This window comes from Ailuropoda melanoleuca, chromosome 1 (assembly GCF_002007445.2).
Source record: "Ailuropoda melanoleuca isolate Jingjing chromosome 1, ASM200744v2, whole genome shotgun sequence".
Taxonomy (NCBI): domain Eukaryota; kingdom Metazoa; phylum Chordata; class Mammalia; order Carnivora; family Ursidae; genus Ailuropoda; species Ailuropoda melanoleuca.
In genome coordinates this window covers 63,327,326-63,350,087 of record NC_048218.1, presented here as the reverse complement: position 1 = coordinate 63,350,087, position 22,762 = coordinate 63,327,326, and the positions used below count along the sequence as shown (strand labels likewise).

The 22,762-nt window shown below is 32.7% G+C and overlaps 1 protein-coding gene across 1 annotated transcript in view; it reads right to left on the bottom strand.

Moving 5' to 3' along the window:
* Positions 1-22,762, bottom strand: part of STXBP5L (syntaxin binding protein 5 like) — a 404,610-nt gene that overhangs the window by 108,095 nt on the left and 273,753 nt on the right. The window contains exons 15-18 of the mRNA XM_034659194.1: positions 18,614-18,654; positions 15,032-15,249; positions 12,799-12,971; positions 8,511-8,636 (exon numbers count right to left, since the gene is read on the bottom strand). Coding sequence (XP_034515085.1) covers positions 8,511-8,636; positions 12,799-12,971; positions 15,032-15,249; positions 18,614-18,654 — 558 coding nt within the window. The remainder of the gene's footprint in view (positions 1-8,510; positions 8,637-12,798; positions 12,972-15,031; positions 15,250-18,613; positions 18,655-22,762) is intronic.

Here is a 22,762-nt window from a genome sequence, read left to right as displayed (position 1 = left end):
AAAAAAAAAGCTCCATAGGAAGGTGCTACCAATTGGTGCAATCGGCCTTGGAGATAAAAACTATATTCTACCCTGCAAACACTAAGATAGTGTTAATAAATTTACCCAATTAGCTGTGCCTGAAAAAAAAATTCTCTCTTTAATTTTGATATTTTTATTATTATGTGTCTTAGTGTAGATCTCTTTGGGTTCTTCTTGTTTGGGGTTCTCTGTGATATTTGGACATGAATCTTTGTTTCCTTCCTCAGGTTAGGGAAGTTTTCAGCTATTATTTCTTCAATTAAATTTTCTGCCCCTTTCATTCTTCTTTTGGAGCTCTTATAATGTGAATGTTAGTACCCTTGAAGTCACAGAGGTCCCTTAAACTATTCTCAATTTAAATTTCTTCTTTCTTTTTGATGTTCAGCTTGGGTGATTTCCAGTGCCGTGTTTTCTAGATCACTAATTTGTACTTCTGCATCATCTTATCTGCTGTTGATTCCCTTGAGTGTATTTTTCATTTCAGTTATTGTATTCTTCAGCTCTGACTGGCTCTTTTTTATGTTTTCTATCTTTCTGTTGGAGTCCTTACTGTGTTCATCCTCAAGTTTGGTTATCATCTTTATAACCATAATTTTGAACTCTTTATTAGATAGATTCCTTATCTCAGTTTCATTTAGTTCTTTCTCTGAGGTTTGTCTGTTTTTTTCATTTGAAACATATTCCTCTCCTCATTGCTTGACTTTCTGTGTTTGTTTCTACATATTAGGTAGATCGGCTATATCTCCCAGTTGTGAAGGAGTGGCCTTAGGTAGATTTCCTGTGTGGCCCAGAAGTGCAATCACAACTGTTCACCAGAACCAGGTGCTCTGGGGTGTCCCCTGTGTGGGTTCTGTGTTTCATTCTGTTGTGGCTGGGCTGTAGCTGCTACAGGTGTACTGGTAGATGGGCAGACCCTTGGAACAGCTGGCTGAGAGGGCTGGCTACAGCTTCGTTGAGTATGCTGTTGGGGGCCACTAGCCTCTCATGGTTTTCTGCAAGGTCTGGCCATGACTGTTGTAGCTGCATTGATGATGTGCCCACAAGGGAACACCAGGGTGGGGTGAGTAATGCTAACAAGGTTAGACGGAGAGTATTGGAAATGGTGTCTTCCAGTACCAGGCTAGCTAGGAAGAGGAATATAAAAAAGTGCATCTATTCCTGAAGAAAGTTGCTACAGATCCTGTCCCTCCAGCACACATCCTAAAATTAGTCAATAAATCTCCTTCAAGTAGGGCCCAGGTTCCTTTTAAACTGCTGCCTCTCTGTTGGGTCTTGGTGCAAATGAGTTTGTGCACAGGCTCTTTATGAGCAGAGTCTCATTTTCCTATAGCCTCATGGCTCTCCCAGAGTTAAAGCCTGCTGGTTTTCAAAGGTAGATGTTATGGGGCACATCTTCCCAGTGCAGGTCCTCAGGGCAGAGGTGCCTAATATGGTGCCTTAACCCCTACCTCCTCAGGGAGTACCCCTGCCTTTGTGATATCCTTACCACTTGGGGGTTGCCATTCTGGGCATATAGGTCCTGACTAGTCTGCATCTCTTCCCCTCCTTCCTGTCTCCGTGTGGCTTTTCCTTTATATCCTCAATTGTATAAGAGTTATTCTTTTAGTCTTCGGGTCATTCTCAGAGAGAGCTGTCCTATACATAGCCATAATTTTGGTGTGTCCATGAAGAACATAAACTCAGAATCTTTCTACTCTGCCATCTTGATTTTCTCCTCATCTGTAAATTCTTTTTGTATTTATTAGATAAAATTACTCTATTACTGGTTTACTTTTTATTCAGGTAAATAATGTAATATTTATGTCTTCAAGTTATTATTTTATGGGTGGTAATGAAGCACTATCCTTTCTAGCCCTGGGATACTACACTATTTCATGTTTTTCTACATCCTAGATAAGATCCCATCAATTAAAAACTTCTCAATTATTCTATTTGAATATGTCATGTGTATCCTGCGCTGAGCCTAAAAGTTACATTTTATTTTATTTTTATTTTTTAAGTAAGCTCTATGCTTAATGTGGAGTTTGACCTCACAACCCTGAGATCAAGAATCACATGCTCTACTGACTGAGTCAGCCAGGTGCCCCTAAAAGTTACGTCTTATATGTGTTAATATATTTAATCCTCTCTACATTTTATCTCATTTTACTGATATGGAAATTGAACACAGAAACTTTAAGTAACATTCCTAAGATTCAAGAGCTAGAAAACAGAATTAAGATTTGAATCCCAAAGAATCTGACTCTAGCATTCAGGCTCTTTAACTTTGCACTTAATTATCTCAGTAATTAAAAAAAGCAGAGCTTCCACTAAGCCTAACCATCAAAACTTTATGGCTCTTCATCCTCTGGAAATTATGGGAGTATGAAGAGCTCATAATAATAGAAGAACATAATTGCTTTTATCTTTGGAATAAAAATAAACTATTCACATTTAATCTTCTCATTAGATTCCTTCAATTACTTCGATTTCTCACCCTGTTTTTTTCTCCACACATCTTGTTCTGTTACCTTGCTGCATTGCATCAATTTTGATATTTATACTTTCAAATGATTTTCAAGTCATTGATCACATACCATAGGTCCAAGACCTTCTAACCATTTCTGGTGTCTGATGATTCTCACCAACTCACATTCCCAAGTCCCTAAGGAAAGTATGTTCAGAGGCACAAAACAAAGTTTTCTTTTTTTTTAGTTTTTTTTAAACTTAAAAAATTAAATTATTTTTACTTTAACAATTTCAACAATAAATATAAGATGAAAGTCCCCTTAATTGGCCCACTGTATGCCAATCCCCCTTTCAAAAATGATTGCCATTAACAGTTTTTATACCTTTCTTGCTCTTTTCCATGTTTTAACAAGCATGTACTTGTTCTATAACTTTCTTATTTTCACAAAAATATGTCAAAGACATACTTCCTTGTCTGTGTTCTTTAACTGTTGCATTGTATTCTAAGGTACAAAAGTAACATGTTTCCCATCCAAGTACTAACCAGGCCCGACCCTGCTTAGCTTCTGAGACCACATGAGATCAGGCACGTTCAGGGTGGCAAGGAGCACTGGGTGTTAAACACAAACAACGAATTATGGAACACTACCTCAAAAACTAATGAAGTGTATGGTGACTAACATAACATAATAAAAAAACCCCAAAGGTTAATAATCAAAAAAACCCAAAAGTAATATGTTTTTTAAAAGGGCATCTTCCTATTTATGGACATTTACGTTCCAAATGTTTTGTTATTATATGTAATATAGAACATCTTTCTACAAACTGCATAAGTGAGAGTACAGAAATTGTAAAAAGTTCACTAAGGTTGGAATTTTAGGGTCGAAAGATATGCTTAGTTTTATTTTAAAAGGTAAAATGTATAAAAAAGAATCCATTTCCTCATATTCTTAACAGAAAATATTAACAATCTTTAAAAATTCATATAACAGATAAAAATTGCCATTCTGTTGTCTCAATGTTTTTTTACTTGTTACTAGTGAAGTTATAAATCCTTTCATATTTATTGGCCACTTCTCTGAATTGCTTGTTTATATAGTTTGCTCATTTTGTAACTGGATAATTTTTTTTCTTATCAATTTGTAGGAATTAAAAAAATGTACTCTGGATGTTTATAGCATATTACTGATAAACAATGTTGCATAGTATAAATAATATCATGTACCTTGATTTTTTTAACTTTATTAGATATTTTGGTAATTATTCTATGTAAATCCATGGGATGTGAATTTTTAAAAATAACTCCACAATATTTATGTGTAATCTGATTTATTTACATAGAATTTTGTTAATGGACAATAGGTTGCTTCCAGTCTATGGCTATTGACAATACAACAATGAATATCCTTTGTAAGTTATTTGCACTAAAATATGCAATATATTTATGGGATAAATTTCTAGAAATTACTCAATTTGCAAAAATCTTATATTTTACTTTTTTATTCACGTGAAACACTCATAAATGAAAGTGTGCATAATTGTACACTTCAGTGAATTATCACAAAGTGAACAATCCCACATAACCACCACTATGTCAAGAAATAGTATGTTATAAGCAGCTGCCTCATGCTTCTGCCAATTATTGCTACTCTTTCCCATCTCCCCAAATCTGACTTTGAATACCAGTTTTGCTTGTTTTTGATAGGTGTTTGGCTTTTTTCTTATATCTTGTTAAATGTAAATATAGTTTTTCACTTTAATTGCTGTAGAATTCAAATGGATATGTTACAATATGTTTATATGACCTACATATGTTACTATATGTTTATATGATAAACATAGGATGTGTTTATTTGATCTACTCTAATGGACATCTTTTATTATAGTTTGGGGCTATTTTAAATATAACATTGGCATTGCAAATAATGCTAATGTCTTTTGAAACACATGATGCTTGCCTTTCATTGGGTATATACCCAGAAATGAAACTTTTGGGTTGTGGTGTGTGTCAACATATGGACTAAATAATGTTAACAATTTTATAAAGTAGATTCAACAATTTACCCTCTTAACAGCAATGTATGAGAGTTCCTGCTACCCAGTATCTTTGCAAGCCCTACCAACATTACTAATGGGGTTGTGTACCTTCTCATATATATGTGAAAATATATTTGTCTTTTATACATCTTTCTTTGCGACATACTCAAATTTCTTCTGCATTTTTTCTATTATTTGTGTTTTCCTTATTGATGATTCATGAGACTCTTTTTACACTCTGCATATGAATGAGTCCATTGTCAGATACAATTAATCCAAATATCTCTTCCTTGTCCTCCATTTTACTCTCTTAATGATGCCCTTTTTCCCCAAGAAGTTCTTAATGTTTTTCTTTATGGTTAATACTTTTTGAGTATCGTTGAAGAAATATTTTCTAACACAAGTGTAATGAAGATATTCTCCTGTAATACCTTCTAGAATCTTTGTGTATAGTAGGAAAGAAGAGTAAGATTTCAGTTTTTCTATATAATTTTTCGATTGACTTTGCAGTATTTATTGGGGAAAACGTGTCATTTCCTCTATTGCTCTGAAGAACCAATTTGGCTATAAATGCCTGGATCTCTTTCTGCACTCTTTTTTCTGTGTATTGGTCCTGTCTATCTCTCCTGTGCCAACAGAAGCACTGTCATAACTAATCTACCTTTATTTAATAAGTCTTATTTTCCAATAGAGCAAGTCTTCTAATTCTGTTTTTTCTTAGTTAACTGGGGTCCTTTGCATTTCTCTATAAATTTTAGAACCAGTTTTAAACTTCCAGGGGGAAAAAGCCTGCTAAAATTTATATCAGCATTGTAGTAAATCTACAGATCATTTTGTGAAAACATGACATCTTTGTGCTGTTATTGAATTTTACATTCCATGATTTAGGTTCTTTAATTTCTCTTAAGTTTTTATAGTTTTCTGTGTAGAGATCTTGATCATCTTTTATTAGGTATAGTCCTAGATTTTTTATTTTTATTTTATTATAAGTGGAATCTTTATACAATTTTAGTTTCTGTTTTTTCAGTATATGGAAATGTAATGTATTTGTACATTGACTTCGTATCCAGCAACCTTGTTAAAATATTTTAGTAAGTCTAATAATTTATCTGTAAAGTATTTAAATAATGTACGTACATAATCATTTCTTTCCATTTCCTTTTTTTCTAGTCCATATAACTTTATTTTCCTTTCTGTATTGCTCTGGCTAGGATCTACAGTACAATGTGAATAGAGGTGGTGACAGCAGTCACCCTTAGCCTCTTTTTATCTCAGAGGTAAACTTTTCAACATTTTACTGTAAAGTATGAATAATATTTGCTGCCATGTATCAGATTAATGAAATTTCCTTCTTGGTTTAGTTAATTTTTCTTTTTAGATCATGAGTAGATGATAAATTTTATCAAATGTTTTTGCTCTTTGCATCTCGTGGCTTACTTATACGGTTTTCTATTTTATCCTTTAATGTGACAAATTACATGAATTCATTTCAAATGTTAAATAACCCTTGCATTACTGGCATAAACCAAACATGGTTATAATATGTAATGATTTTATTGCTAGATTTATTTATATTTTGGCTGGAATTTTTACACCTATATTCATGTTGCACTTTTAGTAATAATGATCTTTTCAAATTTTGGCATCAGATTATGCTGGCCCATAAAGAGATGAATATGACTTTTTCTTTCTCAAGTCTCAGAAAGTTTTTGTGTAATACTGGTATTACTTATTTCTTAAAATTTTGCTGGGATTTATGTAAGTAGCCACTTACGCTGGAGTTTTTCGGCGGTTCAAACTGTCTGTGAGAAAGGTGTCCAAGTTGTCTTTCTCATACAAGTGTAGGCTCTTCAGAGGTTCTATAGTGACTGTCACCCCCACAGTTATTTTACATGGAAAATGTGCTGACTTATTCTAAACAACCTTCAGCTTCTGAACCTGGTGATATACCTTCCTAGCCTCTTAATTTTGTCATTCCTTGCCTTCATAGGTTAATCTTTTGAGTACAGAACCCTGAAAATGGCTTGAGGTCAGTCATCGGCCATAACTACTTGGGCTATATCCTTGCAAACATATATTCTTGCCTTATCAAATAATGGGATTATTGACTGTCCCATACTTCCATCCTTTCCTCCATTCATTAAAGGCCTGTTTCTGCCAGTTTTCCTACTAAATTATTTTCAGTCAACAAGTTCCCCTTATGTATATTCACATAGAACCTCCACGCTGTAAAAACTCCAGGAGCAAAAGATTTTTTTTTAGGTAGTCTCCCTTTCAAATGGCTTCAAAGAGCTCTTGGAGCTCATCAGACTTAGCTTAGAGGACTAATGGGAAGTATAGAAGTAGAGCCAAATACATTTTAAAAAATGTATTATTTGATAAAAGGTAATTCTAAATTTTGAGGGAAAAGATGAAATATTCAGGAAGTGGTGTTGGCTACAACTCTTAATCATCTGGAAAGAAAGTTTTTAATCCGTATTTCATATCTGATATGTAAATAAATNTTAAAAAATGTATTATTTGATAAAAGGTAATTCTAAATTTTGAGGGAAAAGATGAAATATTCAGGAAGTGGTATTGGCTACAACTCTTAATCATCTGGAAAGAAAGTTTTTAATCCGTATTTCATATCTGATATGTAAATAAATGATTGATAGATAGAAGAAATACTTAAATATGTTAAAAACAAATATATTAAAAGAGAACACAATAAGTGAGGAAAGCTTTTCTAAGTAGGATGCAAAATCCAGAGCCATAAAAAATAGAATTACTTTAAAATTTTTTTTAATTTATGCATGGAAAAAGCCATCCTAAACAACCTCATAAATAAAAGCAGGGAAAATACTGGCAAGTTCCATCACATAGAGAGCTAATTTCCTACTTTGTAAATAGTTTCCACAAATCTATAAGAGAAATACTAACAACACTGCAGAAAAATGGACAAAGAATATAAACAGAAATGTCATAGTACAGGAAAATATGTTGAATTTCACTTAAGATATGAGAAAAGTCTACTTACATACTTCTTAACAAAATGACAGGGATTAAAAGTTTGGTTATACACCATTGTTAAAAGTAATGGAAGATCAGGCATTCTTAAAACATTGTTGGTGGGAGTATAATTTGGCATAACTTCTATGGAGGGCTACAATCTAGAAACAAGGATTAATTAGAATTAGCTTTTAAAGGGAATACAATCCAACTTTCAAAGAATGTCTGATTGGAATATGTTGTTCTAAGCTTTCTATTTCCTCTTAGTTTAGCCTATTAGAGGAAATGTGAGTACCTTTTGGGAGATTATAACAGCACTTAAAACCAAAATTATCTTTATAATATTTATTTATCTATAGATAATATAAATAAATATATATAAATTCATATAATGTTCCATAAAAAATTAGAAACAAAACCAGAAAGCAAATCTGGGATACATGAAGATAATATGATCAAAATCCAAGAAAAATAATAAACTAGATACCACACAGGGAGTTATCAAACACATATTTAAAGGAACTATATTCAACATGTTCAAAGAGATGAAGGAAAAGAGTGATAATTTAGGAAGATAACCAGAAACTTTAAAAAGAACCAAATAAAAGGTATAGAACTGAAAAATAAAATAACTGAAACTGAATTCCATGGGTAGATCTACCATAAGATTAGAAACAGTTGAAGAAAGAATTAGTGAACTCTAAAAGACAAGTCAGAAGAAAGTATCGAAGTTGAAACACAAGGAGGAAAAGGATAGAAAATAAACAAAAAGTATGTGTACTAACATCGTAACAACTTCCTAACATTAAAAGTGAGAATATCATCTCAAGTTTGAATTCAAGTAAGACAAATAATCATAGTTTTTATTTACGTTATTATTTTTCTTATACCATTTCAATCAAGTAAAAATCTAGGTTAAAGGCTTCTGTCCATTTTTAGGACTTATGTATTTTAAAAGAAACATCTGAATATATCAAATATATTAATACAAATGAGAATGCTTAACTACTTACATTCCATATGCTGAGCTTACAGCAAGACTAGTAATCTGTTGGGGGGGCTCACCATCCACCCATACCAACTGAATAACAAGCTCTGCTTGATACCCTGGAGGCATCCGCACTGGTCGTGTCTTAACACTAAAAAAAGAGAAAAAGGTAGTTCTATCACATATAGTTTAAATAAGTATGTTCATGCTTATCTTCAGAATTTACACAGAATTTTCCTATAGAAATATACAATACCAGGCACTGAGGGCAGTACACAGGTGGACAGTGTCTTCTAGCTTTCTTAAAATATACCAAACCACTCAAGATTGCTTAGTTTTTTAAGTAGCTTTTCAGTCAAGTCCACAACTTCAAATGGCTTTCATCACTTCCTTTTTTTTATTTTTTTGAGGATAATATTTTATTTTATTACGTATTTTCTTACATAATATTTGTTATATATATGTAAGCTATAATGCATGACAATAAAAAGAATGACTGTTAATCTACCACCCAACTTAAAAGCTCAACATGTCCAAGCAGGGGCACCTTGGTGGCTCAGTTGGTTAAGCATCCAATTCTTAATTTCAGCTCAGGTCAGGATCTCAGGGTCAAGGTATTGACCCCCACATCAGGCTCCCTGCTCAGTAGGGAGCCTGCTTGAGATTCTGTCCCCCTGCCCCTCCCTCCTGCCAATTCTCAAAAATTAATTAATACATCTTTTAAAAAAGGAGTTCAGTGTGTCTAAAACCTGAATTCCTGCTCATCCCTCTAAATTTGATTGACCTGCAGCCTTATCTATTCCAGTTAATAACAACTTGTATCTTTCCAGTTGTGCAATTAAAAAATCTTAAAATCATATTATTGTCCATCTGTTGTACCTTACATCTACTCAATAATCAAATGCTGTTTGCGCCACCTTCAAAATATATCCAGAATCTGAGCACCTTTTTAAAATTAATTTTTATATAAATTCAATTTAATTAACATATACTGTATTATTAGATTCAGAGGTAGAATTTAGTGATTCATCAGTTGCATACAACACCCAGTGTTCATTACTTCAAGTACACTCCTTAATGCCCATCATCCAGTTACCCTATTCCCCCATCCACTTCCTCTCCAGCAACCTTCAGTTTGTTTTCTATAGTTGAGTCCAGTTTTTCTCCCTTTTTGTCTTATTTTATTTTTCCTTCCCTTCCCCTATGTTTATCTGTTTTATTTCTTAAATTCTACATATGAGTGAAATCATATGGTGTTTGTCTTTTTTGGGCTTATTTTGCTTAGCATAATAGCCTCTAGTTCTATCCATGTTGCAAATGGCAAGATTTCATTCTTTTTGATGGCTGAGTAATATTCCATTGTATATACTGCATCCTTATGTACTCATCAGTTGATGGATATCTGGGCTCTTTCCATATTTTAAATCTGAATTTCAAATAAACAATAAATAGGGTTTTGTTTTTTTTTGTTTTTACTGTGTGTCCCATGTAGTATCTAGTATATACTGATACTAAAAAATATTTACTGTTTATCTGAAATTCAAATTTAAATGGGTATCCTGTATTTTTATTTGCTGAATCTGTCAGCCTATAACATCATCTCTAGTTGGGTGCAACAGCCTCTTTACTGGTCTCCTGGCTTCTACCCTTCTCTTCCATCTCAAAATCCATCTTCAACCAAGATGATCAATTTAAAATTTAAGTCTGATCATGTCTCCTTTCTATTCAAAACACTATGATGAGTCCCCATTTAATTTGGAGTAAAAGCCAAGGCCCTTACAATGGCCTATATTAGCTATTACTCATCTGACTTCATCTCCTACTATCCTCCCTATTACTCCCACCTTGCTACTGTTGTCCTAGCTACACTGACATCCTTATATGTGAGGCACTTTATTTTTTTAATTTAATTTATTTAAATCAAATTAATTAACATATAGTATATTTAGTTTCAGAGGTAGAATTCAGTGATTCATCAGTTGTAAATAACATCCAGGGCTCATTACATCATGTGCCCTCCTTAATGCCCGTTACCCAATTACCCCATACCTCCACCTCCCTCCCCTCCAGCAATCCTCAGTTTGTTTCCTATGGTTAAGAGTCTCTTATGGTTTGTCTCCTTCTCTGATTTTGTCTTATTTTATTTTTCCTCCTTTCTTCTATGCTCTTCTGTTTTGTTTCTTAACTTCCACATATGAGTGAAATCATATAATTGCCTTTCTCTGATTGACTTATTTCACTTAGCATAAGACCCTCTAGGTCCATCCATGTTGTTGCAAATGGCAAGATTTCATTTTTTTGATGGCTGAGTAATATTCCATTACACACACACACACACACACACACACCATATCTTCTTTATCCATTTGTCTGTCAGTGGATATTTGGGCTGTTTCCATAGTTTGGCTATTGTGGATATTGCTATAAATGTTGGGGTGCAGGTGCCCATTAGATCACTACATTTGTAGTGATACATTTGTATCTTTGGGGTAAAAACCTAGTAGTGCAATGCTGTGTTGTAGCATAGCTCTATTTTCAACTTTTTGAGGATCCTCCATACTGTTTTCTACAGTGGCTGTACCAGCTCGCATTCCCTCCAACAGTGTAGGAGGGTTCCCCTTTCACTGAATCCTCACCAACATTTTTTATTTCCTGACTTGTTAATTTTAGCCATTCTGACTGGTGTGAGGTAGTATCTCATTGTGGTTTTGATTTCTATTTCCCTGATGCTGAGTGATGTGGATTTTTTCATGTGTCTGTTGGTCTTTTGTATATCTACTTTGGAGAAATGTCTGTTTATGTCTTCTGCCCATTTCTTGACTGGATTATTTGTTCTTTGGGTGTTGAGTTTGATAAGTTCTTTATAGATTTTGGGTACTAATGCTTTATCTGATAAAACATTTGCAAATATATTCTCCCATTCTGTTGGTTGTCTTTTGGTTTTGTCAACTCTTTCCTTTGCTGTGCAAAAGCTTTTTATCTTGATGAAGTCCCAGTAGTTCATTTTTGCCTTTGTTTCCCTTGTCTTCGGAGACGTGTCTAGCAAGAAGTTGCTATGGCCGAGGTCGAAGAACTTGCTGCCTGTGTTCTCCTCTAGGATTTTGGTGGATTTCTGTCTCGCATTTAGGTCTTTCATCCATTTTGAGTATATTTTTGAGTATGGTGTAAGAGCATAGTCCAGTTTCATTCTGCATGTGACTGTCCAATTTTCCATTTGTTGAAGAGACTGTCTTTTCCATTGGATATTCTTTCCTGCTTTGCCAAAGATTAGGTGACCATCAAGTTGAGGGTCCATTTCCAGGTTCCCTATTCTGTTCCATTGATCTATGTGTCTGTTTTTGTGCCCGTACCATACTGTCTTGATGATTATAGCTTTGTAATAGAGCTTGAAGTCTGGCATTGTGATGCCACCATGTTTGGCTTTCCTTTTCAACAATCCTTTGGCTAATCGGGGTCTTTTCTGGTTCCATACAAATTTTAGGATTATTTGTTCCAGCTCTGTGAAAAATGTTGATGGTATTTTGATAGGGATTTCATTGAATATAGATTTTTCTGGGAAGCACAGACACTTAACAATATTTGTTCTTTTGGTCCATGAGCATGGAATATTATATGTGAGGCACTTTAAAGCATTTGCTCTAGCTGTTACCTCTGCCTGGAATGCTCTTCTACCAGATACATTTCAGCTAACTCTTTTATCAACTTTTTGTTTAAATCTCACCTTCTTCATAGCATTAGTTAAAAAGAAGAAAGAAATATTACTTCTGCAATAATCATGAAAGAAATCCTTTTTTTCTAACATATTCTTGTAGTAGATAGTAAAGGTGGNTGTTTAAATCTCACCTTCTTCATAGCATTAGTTAAAAAGAAGAAAGAAATATTACTTCTGCAATAATCATGAGAGAAATCCTTTTTTTCTAACATATTCTTGTAGTAGATAGTAAAGGTGGTTTTCTTTTTGATTCCAAGAGAACTGAAGAAATTGCCTAAACATACTTTTACAATTGGGAGATACCAAGCAAGTGGCCAAGTTTCTGACCTGCCATACATGTACATGTACATAGAATGTACAACATTCTATTAAAGCCATGTTTTTCGGATCCTTCTGGGAAGAAAATCCATGAATTTGTAATGAAGGATAAAAATACTGTGCTGTCTTCATGGATATTCAAAGAAAGACCACAGTACCCCTTTGTAGAGTGTAGGTCAATTGACAACAATTTAATAAAAAAGAATAATTTTATTTGGCACAGTTTCAAAGTATTATATGATTAATATGTAAAACTGTTTCAGAATTTGGTAGGAACTCTTACTTGAGGCATGGGATACTGTCCTTTGTTCCTCCTTCACTAGCCACAGTGTTAGTGCTTCCGGAAAGACTCCTTGAAGAAGGAAGCTGGGATGAGAGATCTGGAAACGGAGGACTTGTTTCTGGTTCTGGGGTAATAATATCTTCAATATCATACTGAAGTCGTACCTCTAATGACTTTAAAAAAAATCAAGTTTTAATTTTATCTAAGTCATAATAATAAGTAATCACATTAAAGTTTCTGATAGCTTTTTGGTAATTACTACTTTTTCAAATTAACAAGTTCAGTTTTAATTTATAGTAAAGTTGAAGTATGCCAAATTGATTTAAATAGTGAAATACATGGAACATTCACTGGCATTGACAAAAAATGTAAAATATTTCTTAATTCCTCAGATTTATAAGAAAAATACCTACTAGTTGAGATAAAGTTTTTATATACTAAGTACTCCTTTAAAGGTATAAATTACAACTCCATATATAATGAAATGAGAAATTGGTCATGGTCATTCCAGTGAAAGAAAATAAACTGGACGTGTTTACACACACATACGTAACACACAGTATTATTTGTACAAAGCTTTTAGTTTGAAAAATAATTCTATTTTGACTTTAAATTTAGTAAAGGTTTTCCAAAATAAATTCTAATTTTTGTTTCATTAGCTTAGTTCAATTTCATTAACTTGGTTAGACTTTCTTAATTGAAAAACATATGATAAACTGTATTGAAATAAAAAGATGATCCAAAACCTTTTTTTAATCTAAAAATGTTTACAAATTAAGTACTTGATGACTGCATTCAATGCTTTAATTAAAATTGATTTTATAGCAAATATTTGCTTTACAATGTAAAAATCAGCATTTTAAAAAATTCAATTAATTAACATATAGTGTATTATTAGTTTCAGAGGTAAAGTTCAGTGATTCATCAGTCTTATATAACACCAAGAGTTCATTACATCATGTGCCCTCCTTAATGTCCATCACGTATTTTCCCTATCCCCTCACCCCCTCCCCTCCTTGAGCAACCCTCTTTGTTTCCTATAATTAAGAGTCTCTTATGGTTTGTCTCCCTCTCTGATTTCATCTTGTTTTATTTTCCCCTCCCTTCCCCTATGCTCTTCTGTTTGGTTTCTTAAATTCCACATATGAGTGAAACCATATGATTAAAAAAAATCAGCATTTTTGAGGCTGAAAACAAACATCATTATGGGTTGGTAATATAGCAATATTATCAAAATGACTGTCATGATTATCTTAAAAAACTAAAAAAAACTCTGGTGACTGTAACAATCACCAGTTATTGAGTGCTAACTATACCTAGATACTATGTTAATGATTTGTTATAATCCTTATAAGAACCCTATGAAATTGGCATTATCATTTGTAATTTATTATTTCCATTTTTCCATTTTATTTACACAGAAAATTATATGAGTGTATGAAACTTGATCTTACCCAGACTCCACTACTGACTACTAGAGCCTTGTGACTTGCTCAGAGTCATGTAGTTATTCACTGGCAAAGCCGGAATTAAAATATAGGCTTATCTGACTTTAAAGGCTGGGTGGGATTTTAACTCATATACTTTAACAGGGCAGTACTTAAATTTATTGTTGAGGTCAAAACAATTATAGACAGGCCGTTAGGAGATAATCTTTATTTTCTGATAAAAATGGTAAAATAGACTCAGTAGGAAAGGCCAAATATCTATAGATGCCTTAATTTAGATTTAATTTATCCTATGAGAGCATAATTAAATAATTAAATTAGTTGATTAGTTTAAATTTTAGATAAGGTAGCCCACAATTATTTCCATCCTATAAAAATGTTGCTATCTAGAAAATTATTAAAAATAATCTTATTGTAGTTGAGAAATGATCACTTCTGGCAATTGACAAGAAAAGACAAAAAAATTTTAATGAAGAGATAAAAGGACTTCATTAATTTAAAATTTATACATAAAGCAATAAATGTATAAATTCTATATACACATAATCCATTCTATTCAATAAATACAAATTTTTGGTAGAGAAATGTTTTTTCATTTTAAGCCAAACTATTTTTAAATAAGTCATATTAGGTAAGAAGAATAATTCAAAATCCTATGAATTGGATTACTGGCCAACTACAGTTGTCTTAAAGGCTTAAAACCATACCAAACACTAGCCAAAATCTATGATAATTCCTTTCTTTTAATAAATCTAGCTGTAAACATTAAATTTTAAATAACTTACCACTATTTCTGTTGTTATTTCATGTCTGCTGAATTTATAAATTATGACATATGCAGAGACTCCTGATACACAGAATATTCTGCTCTCCGGACACCAGTTAATCATCTGAATGGCATATGGATCTTCCTCTACAATTTCACATGTTGGTTTTCCTTCTCCTATCTTCTGTTTTTCAAACACTTTTGAAGTTTTTAGCTTATACAGCATCTGCAGAGTGACTATAAGATATTGAAGCACAGTTATCTTCTAATTTGAACTTAATTCTTAGATATTGTTGAAGCTTTTTCAACATATTTGTTAAAAGCATTAAAATAAAATCCAAGTAGACAAAATAAATTACATTTTAACTAGTAAGCATTCAGTGTCGTGCACTCTTATCATTACAGTTTAGCTGGATGGAGATTCCAGAGAAAAATAAATATTTATTGCACATATACTATATACCAAAGAATTTGTAGGTCCTTTGTATGCATTGTCTCATTTGATCCTTAGAAAAGTCCCATAAAGTCAGTATTTTTATCCTCATTTATAGATGAAAACGCTGTGGCTCAGGAAGGTTACAGTGGAAATACTGAACCTAATTCTCTCCACAATTTCCAGCTTTGATTGCTACATGAGAGACTGAAGCTATTCTTAGAGAGTTTACTCTTCTCAACAAATTTCTAGACAATCCTTAAGATGAGAAACATTTGTAATTTACTAGCTAGTAATATTGAGAGTCCAATAATCTGTAATTGTTTTAGAAAGAATATTTTCCAAGTGGCTTTGTATTAGAATAGGATCAGTTATAATTTTTAAATTATAAAATTTAGTAGTGAACTGTTTTCAGGAATATTTATTTGGGGAGATATTTTTTCCATTGTAGACCCTGATGATAACTCTCCTATAAAAAAGTTCTGATTCTACAAAAGACCCTTAAGAAATTTTCTAAAAATCTGGGAATTTCTGTCAAAAATGCATAATCTGAAGCTAATCATGAGAAACATCAGTCAAACCCAAATTGAAGATTCTACAAAAATAACTGGCCCAGGTCCTCAAAAATATCAGTTTCATGAAATAAAGACTCATAAACAATTCCAAATTGAGGAAAACTCAAAAGATGATAAATGCAATAAATAATCCTCAATTTTCTTTTATTATAAAAGATATTATTGGGACAATTGGTGAAAACTGAGTAAGACCTGCAGTCTAGGTAATAGTATTGCATCAATATTTATCTCCTGATTTTGATAACTATAATTTGACTATGTAAAAGAATGTCTTGTTTGTAGGAAATACACAGTGAAGTATTTTAGGGCCATGTAGTGTAAGAAGAGCATCACTGCAACTCACAAATGGTTACAAAAGCTATACATATATGTGAACATATGGAGAAGAGGGAGAGGGAGGAAGGTGGAAGAACAAATGTAGTATACACCGACATTTGGGGAACCTGGCTAAAAGCTATAGAACACTTCATGGTATTTTTTTGCAATTATTCTCTAAGTCTAAAATTATGTCAAACCAAAACATTTTGAAAATGGGTAAGGCATTAATAACTAGGTGCTATAACCTGCCTTCTAGGTCAGATGGGCTATCAATACCATGATTATTTTATGTGACAATAACAATGGTAGAAGGATATTGCAGACATAATTAAGGCCCCTAATTAGTTGACTTTGAGTTGATCAACAGAGGTTATCCTTAATTGGGCTGACATAATCATAATTAAAAGAAGGACTGGTGCTCTCCCTGAGGTTACAGTGACACTTCCTTGCCAGCCTTGAAGAAACAAGTTGCCATGAGTTATAAACCTCCAAGAAAATGAATTCTGCCAACTACCTGAGATTGAATGAGGATACTAAATCTCAGATGAAACTGAAGCCCTAGCCAACACCTTGAGACTGCAGTCTCAGGAAACCCTAACCAAAGAACCCAGCTAAACTGTACCCAGATTACTGACACACAGAAACTATGAGATAATATGTAAGTACTGTTTTAAGCTGCTCAATCGTGGTAATTTATTACTCAGCAAAGAAAACAGATACAAATAATAACAAACTCAGCTATTCAAATCCAGTATAACCTAACTTCTGTTCCTCAAAATTGGCAGACTAACTGATATTTCTTCAAAGATATCCACTAAGTTGGAAATGCATCCTTATAATTGATTACAGTAAAAATATTAAATATGCTGCAAACCTTTGCAATATATGTTCTGAATGTGATAAAATATTTAAAAATCAACTTCTTAAAATATTATGCATGCTTAAGGGTGCCATGTACTCTAATCATTAGGATGTTTAAGTGTCCTCTCACATTTTAGAAGCTAAGGAGTAACTTTGAGGTGGTGGGAAAGGAACAAAAATGTCACTATAAAATTGTGTTCTTGGAACAAAGTCTGATTTACAAAAAGTTCATCCAAAGAAAATCTTTTGTCCTTGGAATTTCTCCCTGATCCATTGCTCTCTATTGTGGGAGTTCAAAGAGGCGCCTCAAAATTCATGGTTTTACATATTTAATTATTTGCTCTTGCTGATGGTTTGGTCCACTGCTGAAAGAGTTTAGCTTGCAGGCTAAGAGTATCACCAATATTCAACCTTCCTCCCTTTGCTTTTGTGTTTATCATGGTCTTCCTCAGAAGCTGTTTACCTTTCCTACTTCAACTATCACTTTTACACTGCTTCTATATTACTGTCCATTCTTGACTGTTTTTCCTACCTGCTAAACACTTGGATTTTGTGGTATGATTATAAAATTCAAACCTCCAGCACTCTCTTGTATTCCTCATTTCCAAAAGCGTTACCTATATCTTGCTGGTTACCCATCCTCAGAAACTGAGTCATTGCCAATTTATTCTTCTCCTCCTATTCCTGACTACTAAATCTTAACTATCTTCCAAAACTCACATTAAATATTACCCCATCAAAATACCCTTTCTGGATCTACCTGGTTCAAACAAATCTCAAATTTCTGGTAACAAACAGAATTTGAGTTGTGTTACATTTATATTTCTTATCATACTGTTTGCCTTCTATTCATATATATGCATTTCTTTATCTGATTTAGTAAGTGTAAGTTTTATGAAGGGTATATATGGATATAATCAAGTCAAATATCTTTGCATGTCCTTCAACACTGAGAGGACTACCTTATTCCTTAAAATATAATTTTCAAACATCTTAAAAGACATTTTACATTTATCAAATCATTTCTTTTGATTCACACAAGACTTGGTAGACAAGTAGAAAAGTGGACTAGTGAGATAAAAGAACTCCAGGACAAGAGCTGGAGGTAAAGGAAATTCCTTCAGCAGAGTTAATCTGACGAAGTTTGGGTACTTTTTTCAACATTCCTTATCTTTTGTAAATATAAGGGATTACTGATGGTGAATTCAGTCCTGTTTATATTACAAAGGAAAAGTATAGTAGAGATAGTACTTTAAACTGATCTAACATAGGAAATGGCTTTTTATAACATAGCCATTTATGCATGCTTAAATGTATCTGAAATATTAATTGTCCAAACTAAAAAGTGGTGAATGGCTCTGAGTAAATATTAACCAAGTGTTTTCTGTTATAGAACAAGAGACTTAAAACTTACTTGCAGAAGCATCCCAAAATTTTATTGATCCGTCTGCATGACTAGATAAAAAATACATTAGCATTAATTACAATAAATTTAAAAAAATTATAATCATCCTAAATGTATAAAAACATGAGTTATTGCTAAAATTTGATTCAAAACCTCATTCCAATGAGAACTAATATATGCTAAACCATTCCAACCTCATAGCAGTGGTTTACTTTTTAAACAATGCACTAAAATCTAGATTTAAAAAAGAACAATAGATTTGACTGTAAGAAGATTTTATGTGTAATAGACAACAATGAAAACTGGCTTGAATGAGCAGTATATTTTTATATAAAATTATTTACTCTCAATAAAAAAATACCTGACTTAATTTTGATTACATTAAAGTAACTTTGAAGTGAATATTACAGTGAAATTAAAGTTAAGCTTCAAAATATAAAAAGCAGATCCTTAAACCTATCTAGAGTTGTATCAGTATTTGGTCATAACATAATGTCAATTCTATAATAACTCATCTAGAAATAAAAAGGATAGAACAATTCCAACATTTTATGGGGTCAGCTTTATCCTGACACCCAAACCAAAAAAGGAAATTACAAAACCTTATTCTTCAAGCACGGGTATAAAAATTATCAACAAAATATTAGCAAATCAAATAAAAAACATTGAATAATACATCATGACTAAGTTGCAGTTCATCCTGGGAAGGCAAGAGTAGTTAAACATTTTAAAAAAATCAGTCACCATATTGTTATTCATCATATCGACAGATTAAAGAAGAAAAGCCATATGATCATCTCAATAAAAACAAAAACATTTTTTTCTACCTTTTGGTAGAATGCTTCTGTGAACATTCATGTACAAGTTTTGTATATACCTAAAAGTGGAAGTGCTTGGCTATATGATAATCATTTAGCTTTCTGAGAAACTGCCAAACCATTTTCTGTATCAGCTGAACCATTTTACATTCCCACTAGCAATGTATGTAGTTCTAATTAATCTATATCCTTGTCAACACTTGTTATTTTCCTCTTTAAAAAAAATTTAGTGGGTATGAAGTAGTACACATACTTGTGGCTTTGATTTTCACTTCCCCAATGACTAATGATGTTAAGCATATTTTCATGTGCTTGTTACCCATTTTGTAGACTTTTTTGAAAAAGTCTACACAAGTCCTTTGCTCACTTAAAAAAATGTTTGTCTTTTTATTGCTGAGCTCTAAGAATTATTTATATATTCTGAATACTAAACCCTATCGGGTATGATTTGAAAATTTTCTCCAACTCAGTGTCATCTTTTCACCTGAAGATGAAGACCATTTTATCTATTTTTTTCTTTTGTTATTTATGCTTTTGGTGTAATATCTAAGAAACCTTTGCCATAATCAAGGTCACGAAAGATTACTCCTTTGTTTTCTCTTTGAATTTTACAGCTTTAGCTGTTAATTCAAGTCTTTCATTATATTTCAGTTCATTTTTATATATGGTATGAGGTAGGAGTCTAACTTTTTTTGTTTCAAGTTTTTACTTAAATTCTAGTTAGTTAACATAGAGTGTAATATTAGTTTTAGAGAGAGATTTTAGTGATTCATCACTTACATATAAAATCCAATGCCCTCCTTTATACCTGTCACCCATCAAGCCCATCCCCCCACCTTTCCTCCATCAACTCAGTTTGTTCTCTATAGTTAAGAGTCTCTCCGATGGTTTGCCTCCCTCTCATTTTTTCCCCTTCCACTATGTTCATCTGTTTTGTTTCTTAAATTCCACAGATGAGTGAAATCATATGGTATTTGTCTTTTTCTGATTTATTTCACTTAGCATAATACACTCTTGCTCCATCCACATCGATGCAAATGGCAAGATTTCATTCTTTTTATGGTTGAGTAATATTCCATTATATCCAGTCATCAGTCAATGGACATTTGGGCTCTTTCCATAATTTGGCTATTGTTGATAATGCTGGTATAAACATTGGGGTGCACGTATCCCTATGAATCAGTATTTTTGTATCCTTTGGGTAAATAGGGCAATTGCTGTATCTTAGGATAGTTCTATTTTTAACTTTTTGAGGAACCTCCATACTGTTTTCCACAGTGGCTGCACTGGTTTTCATTCCCACCAACAGTGTAAGAGCAATCCTCTATTGCTGCATCCTCACCAACATCTGATGTTTCCTGTGTTAATTTTAGTCATCTGAATGGTGTGAGGTGATACCTCATTGTGGTTTTGATTTGTATTTCCCTGATGAGGAGTAGTGTTGAGCATCTTTTCATTTATTATNATGTTTCCTGTGTTAATTTTAGTCATGAATGGTGTGAGGTGATACCTCATTGTGGTTTTGATTTGTATTTCCCTGATGAGGAGTAGTGTTGAGCATCTTTTCATTTGTCTATTAGCCATCTGGATGTCTTCTTTGGAAAAATGTCTATTCATGTCTTCTCTTTCTTAACTGGATCATTTGGTTTTTTGGGTGTTGAGTGTGACAAGTTCTTTACAGATTTTGGAGAGGGTCTAGCTTTATTCTTTTGTATGTGGATATCCAGTTCTCCTAGCAACATTTGTTGATGAGATTATCCTTTCTCCCATTAAATGATCTTGGCAGCCTTATAAAAAATCAGTCATAGATATATGATTTTATTTCTGGAATCCCAATTCTGTTTCTTTAAATTATATCTCTAATCTTATGACATTACCATACAGTCTTGATCACTGTAGCTATGGAGGAAATTTTACAATTGGGAAGTGTGAGTCCTTCAACTTTGTTTTTTTTTTCAAGATCATTTTGACTATTTCAGGTCACTTGCAATTTCATCAATTTTAAGATAACCTTTTTCATTTCTGCAAAAAAGCCATTGGGGTTTCAATAAGGATTGTAGTGAATCTCTACATCACTTGGATTATTGCCATCTTAACAATATTAAGTGTTACATTCATAAACATGGGATAGAATTCCATTTATTTTTGTGTTTTTAAATTTCTTTCAGCAATGTTTTATATTTTCTAGTGTATAAACTCTTTCAGAACCTTGGGTAAATTTTTTTCTAAGTATTTTATTTTACTTTTTGATGCTGTTACAAATGGAATTGTTTTCTTAATTTCCTATGTGAATTGTTCATTGTTAGTATATAAAAACACACTAATACATATATAAGATTATGACATTTGCAAATAGAGCTAACATTCTTCCTTTTCACAGTAGATGCTTTTTTATTGTTCTTGCCTCACTCTTCTGGATAGAATTTCCAGTACAATACGAAATAAAAGTAGCAAAAGCTGGGATTATTGTCTTGTTCCTCATCTCAGAGGAAAAGCTTTCAGTTTTTCACCATTAAATATGATACTATCTGTGGATTTTGCAAAAATGCTCTTTACCAGGTTAAGGAAGTTCCACTTCAGGTTAAGAAAGTTCCTCAGTTATCTGAATGTTGCTGTTGTTTTGGTTTTAAATCATGAAAGGGGCATCTGTCCAATGCTTTTTCAGCAAGAGATGACCATGTTTTTCCTCCTTTCATTCTATTGATGTGGGTATTATGTTGATTTATGTATGCTGAAACACTCTTGTGTTCCTAGGATAAATCTCACTTGATCATGTTTTGTAGTTCTCATAATAATACACTACTGGATTCCATTTGCCAGTATTTCATTGAGTACACTTGCATCTATATTCATAAGTAATAGTTTTGCATAGTTTTCTTGTGATGTCTTTGTTTGGCTTTGGTGTTAGGGTAATGCTGGCCCCAGAGAATGAGTAAAAACGTGTTCCCCTCTATTGTTTGGAAATGTTTGAGAAGCATTTGGTGTTACCTCCTTAAATGATTGGTAAAATTCATCATAAAGCCATCTGACCCTGGGCTTTTCTTTGATGGGAGATTTGATTACTGATTCAGTCTCTTATTATTAAGTTGTTCAGATTATCTATTTCCTCTTGAGTCAGTTTTGGTAATTTGTTTCTCAGAATTTATCAATTTTATCTAGGTTATTTACTTTGTTGGCATACAATTGGTTTAATATTCTTTTATAACCTTTTTTTACTTAAGTAAGGCTGATAGTATCATACTTTTAATTCTGATTTTAATAATTTGAGTGTTATTTTTTTCTGAGTCACTATAGTCAATTCTGTCCATATTTTCAAAGAGCCAACTTTTGGTTTTGTTGA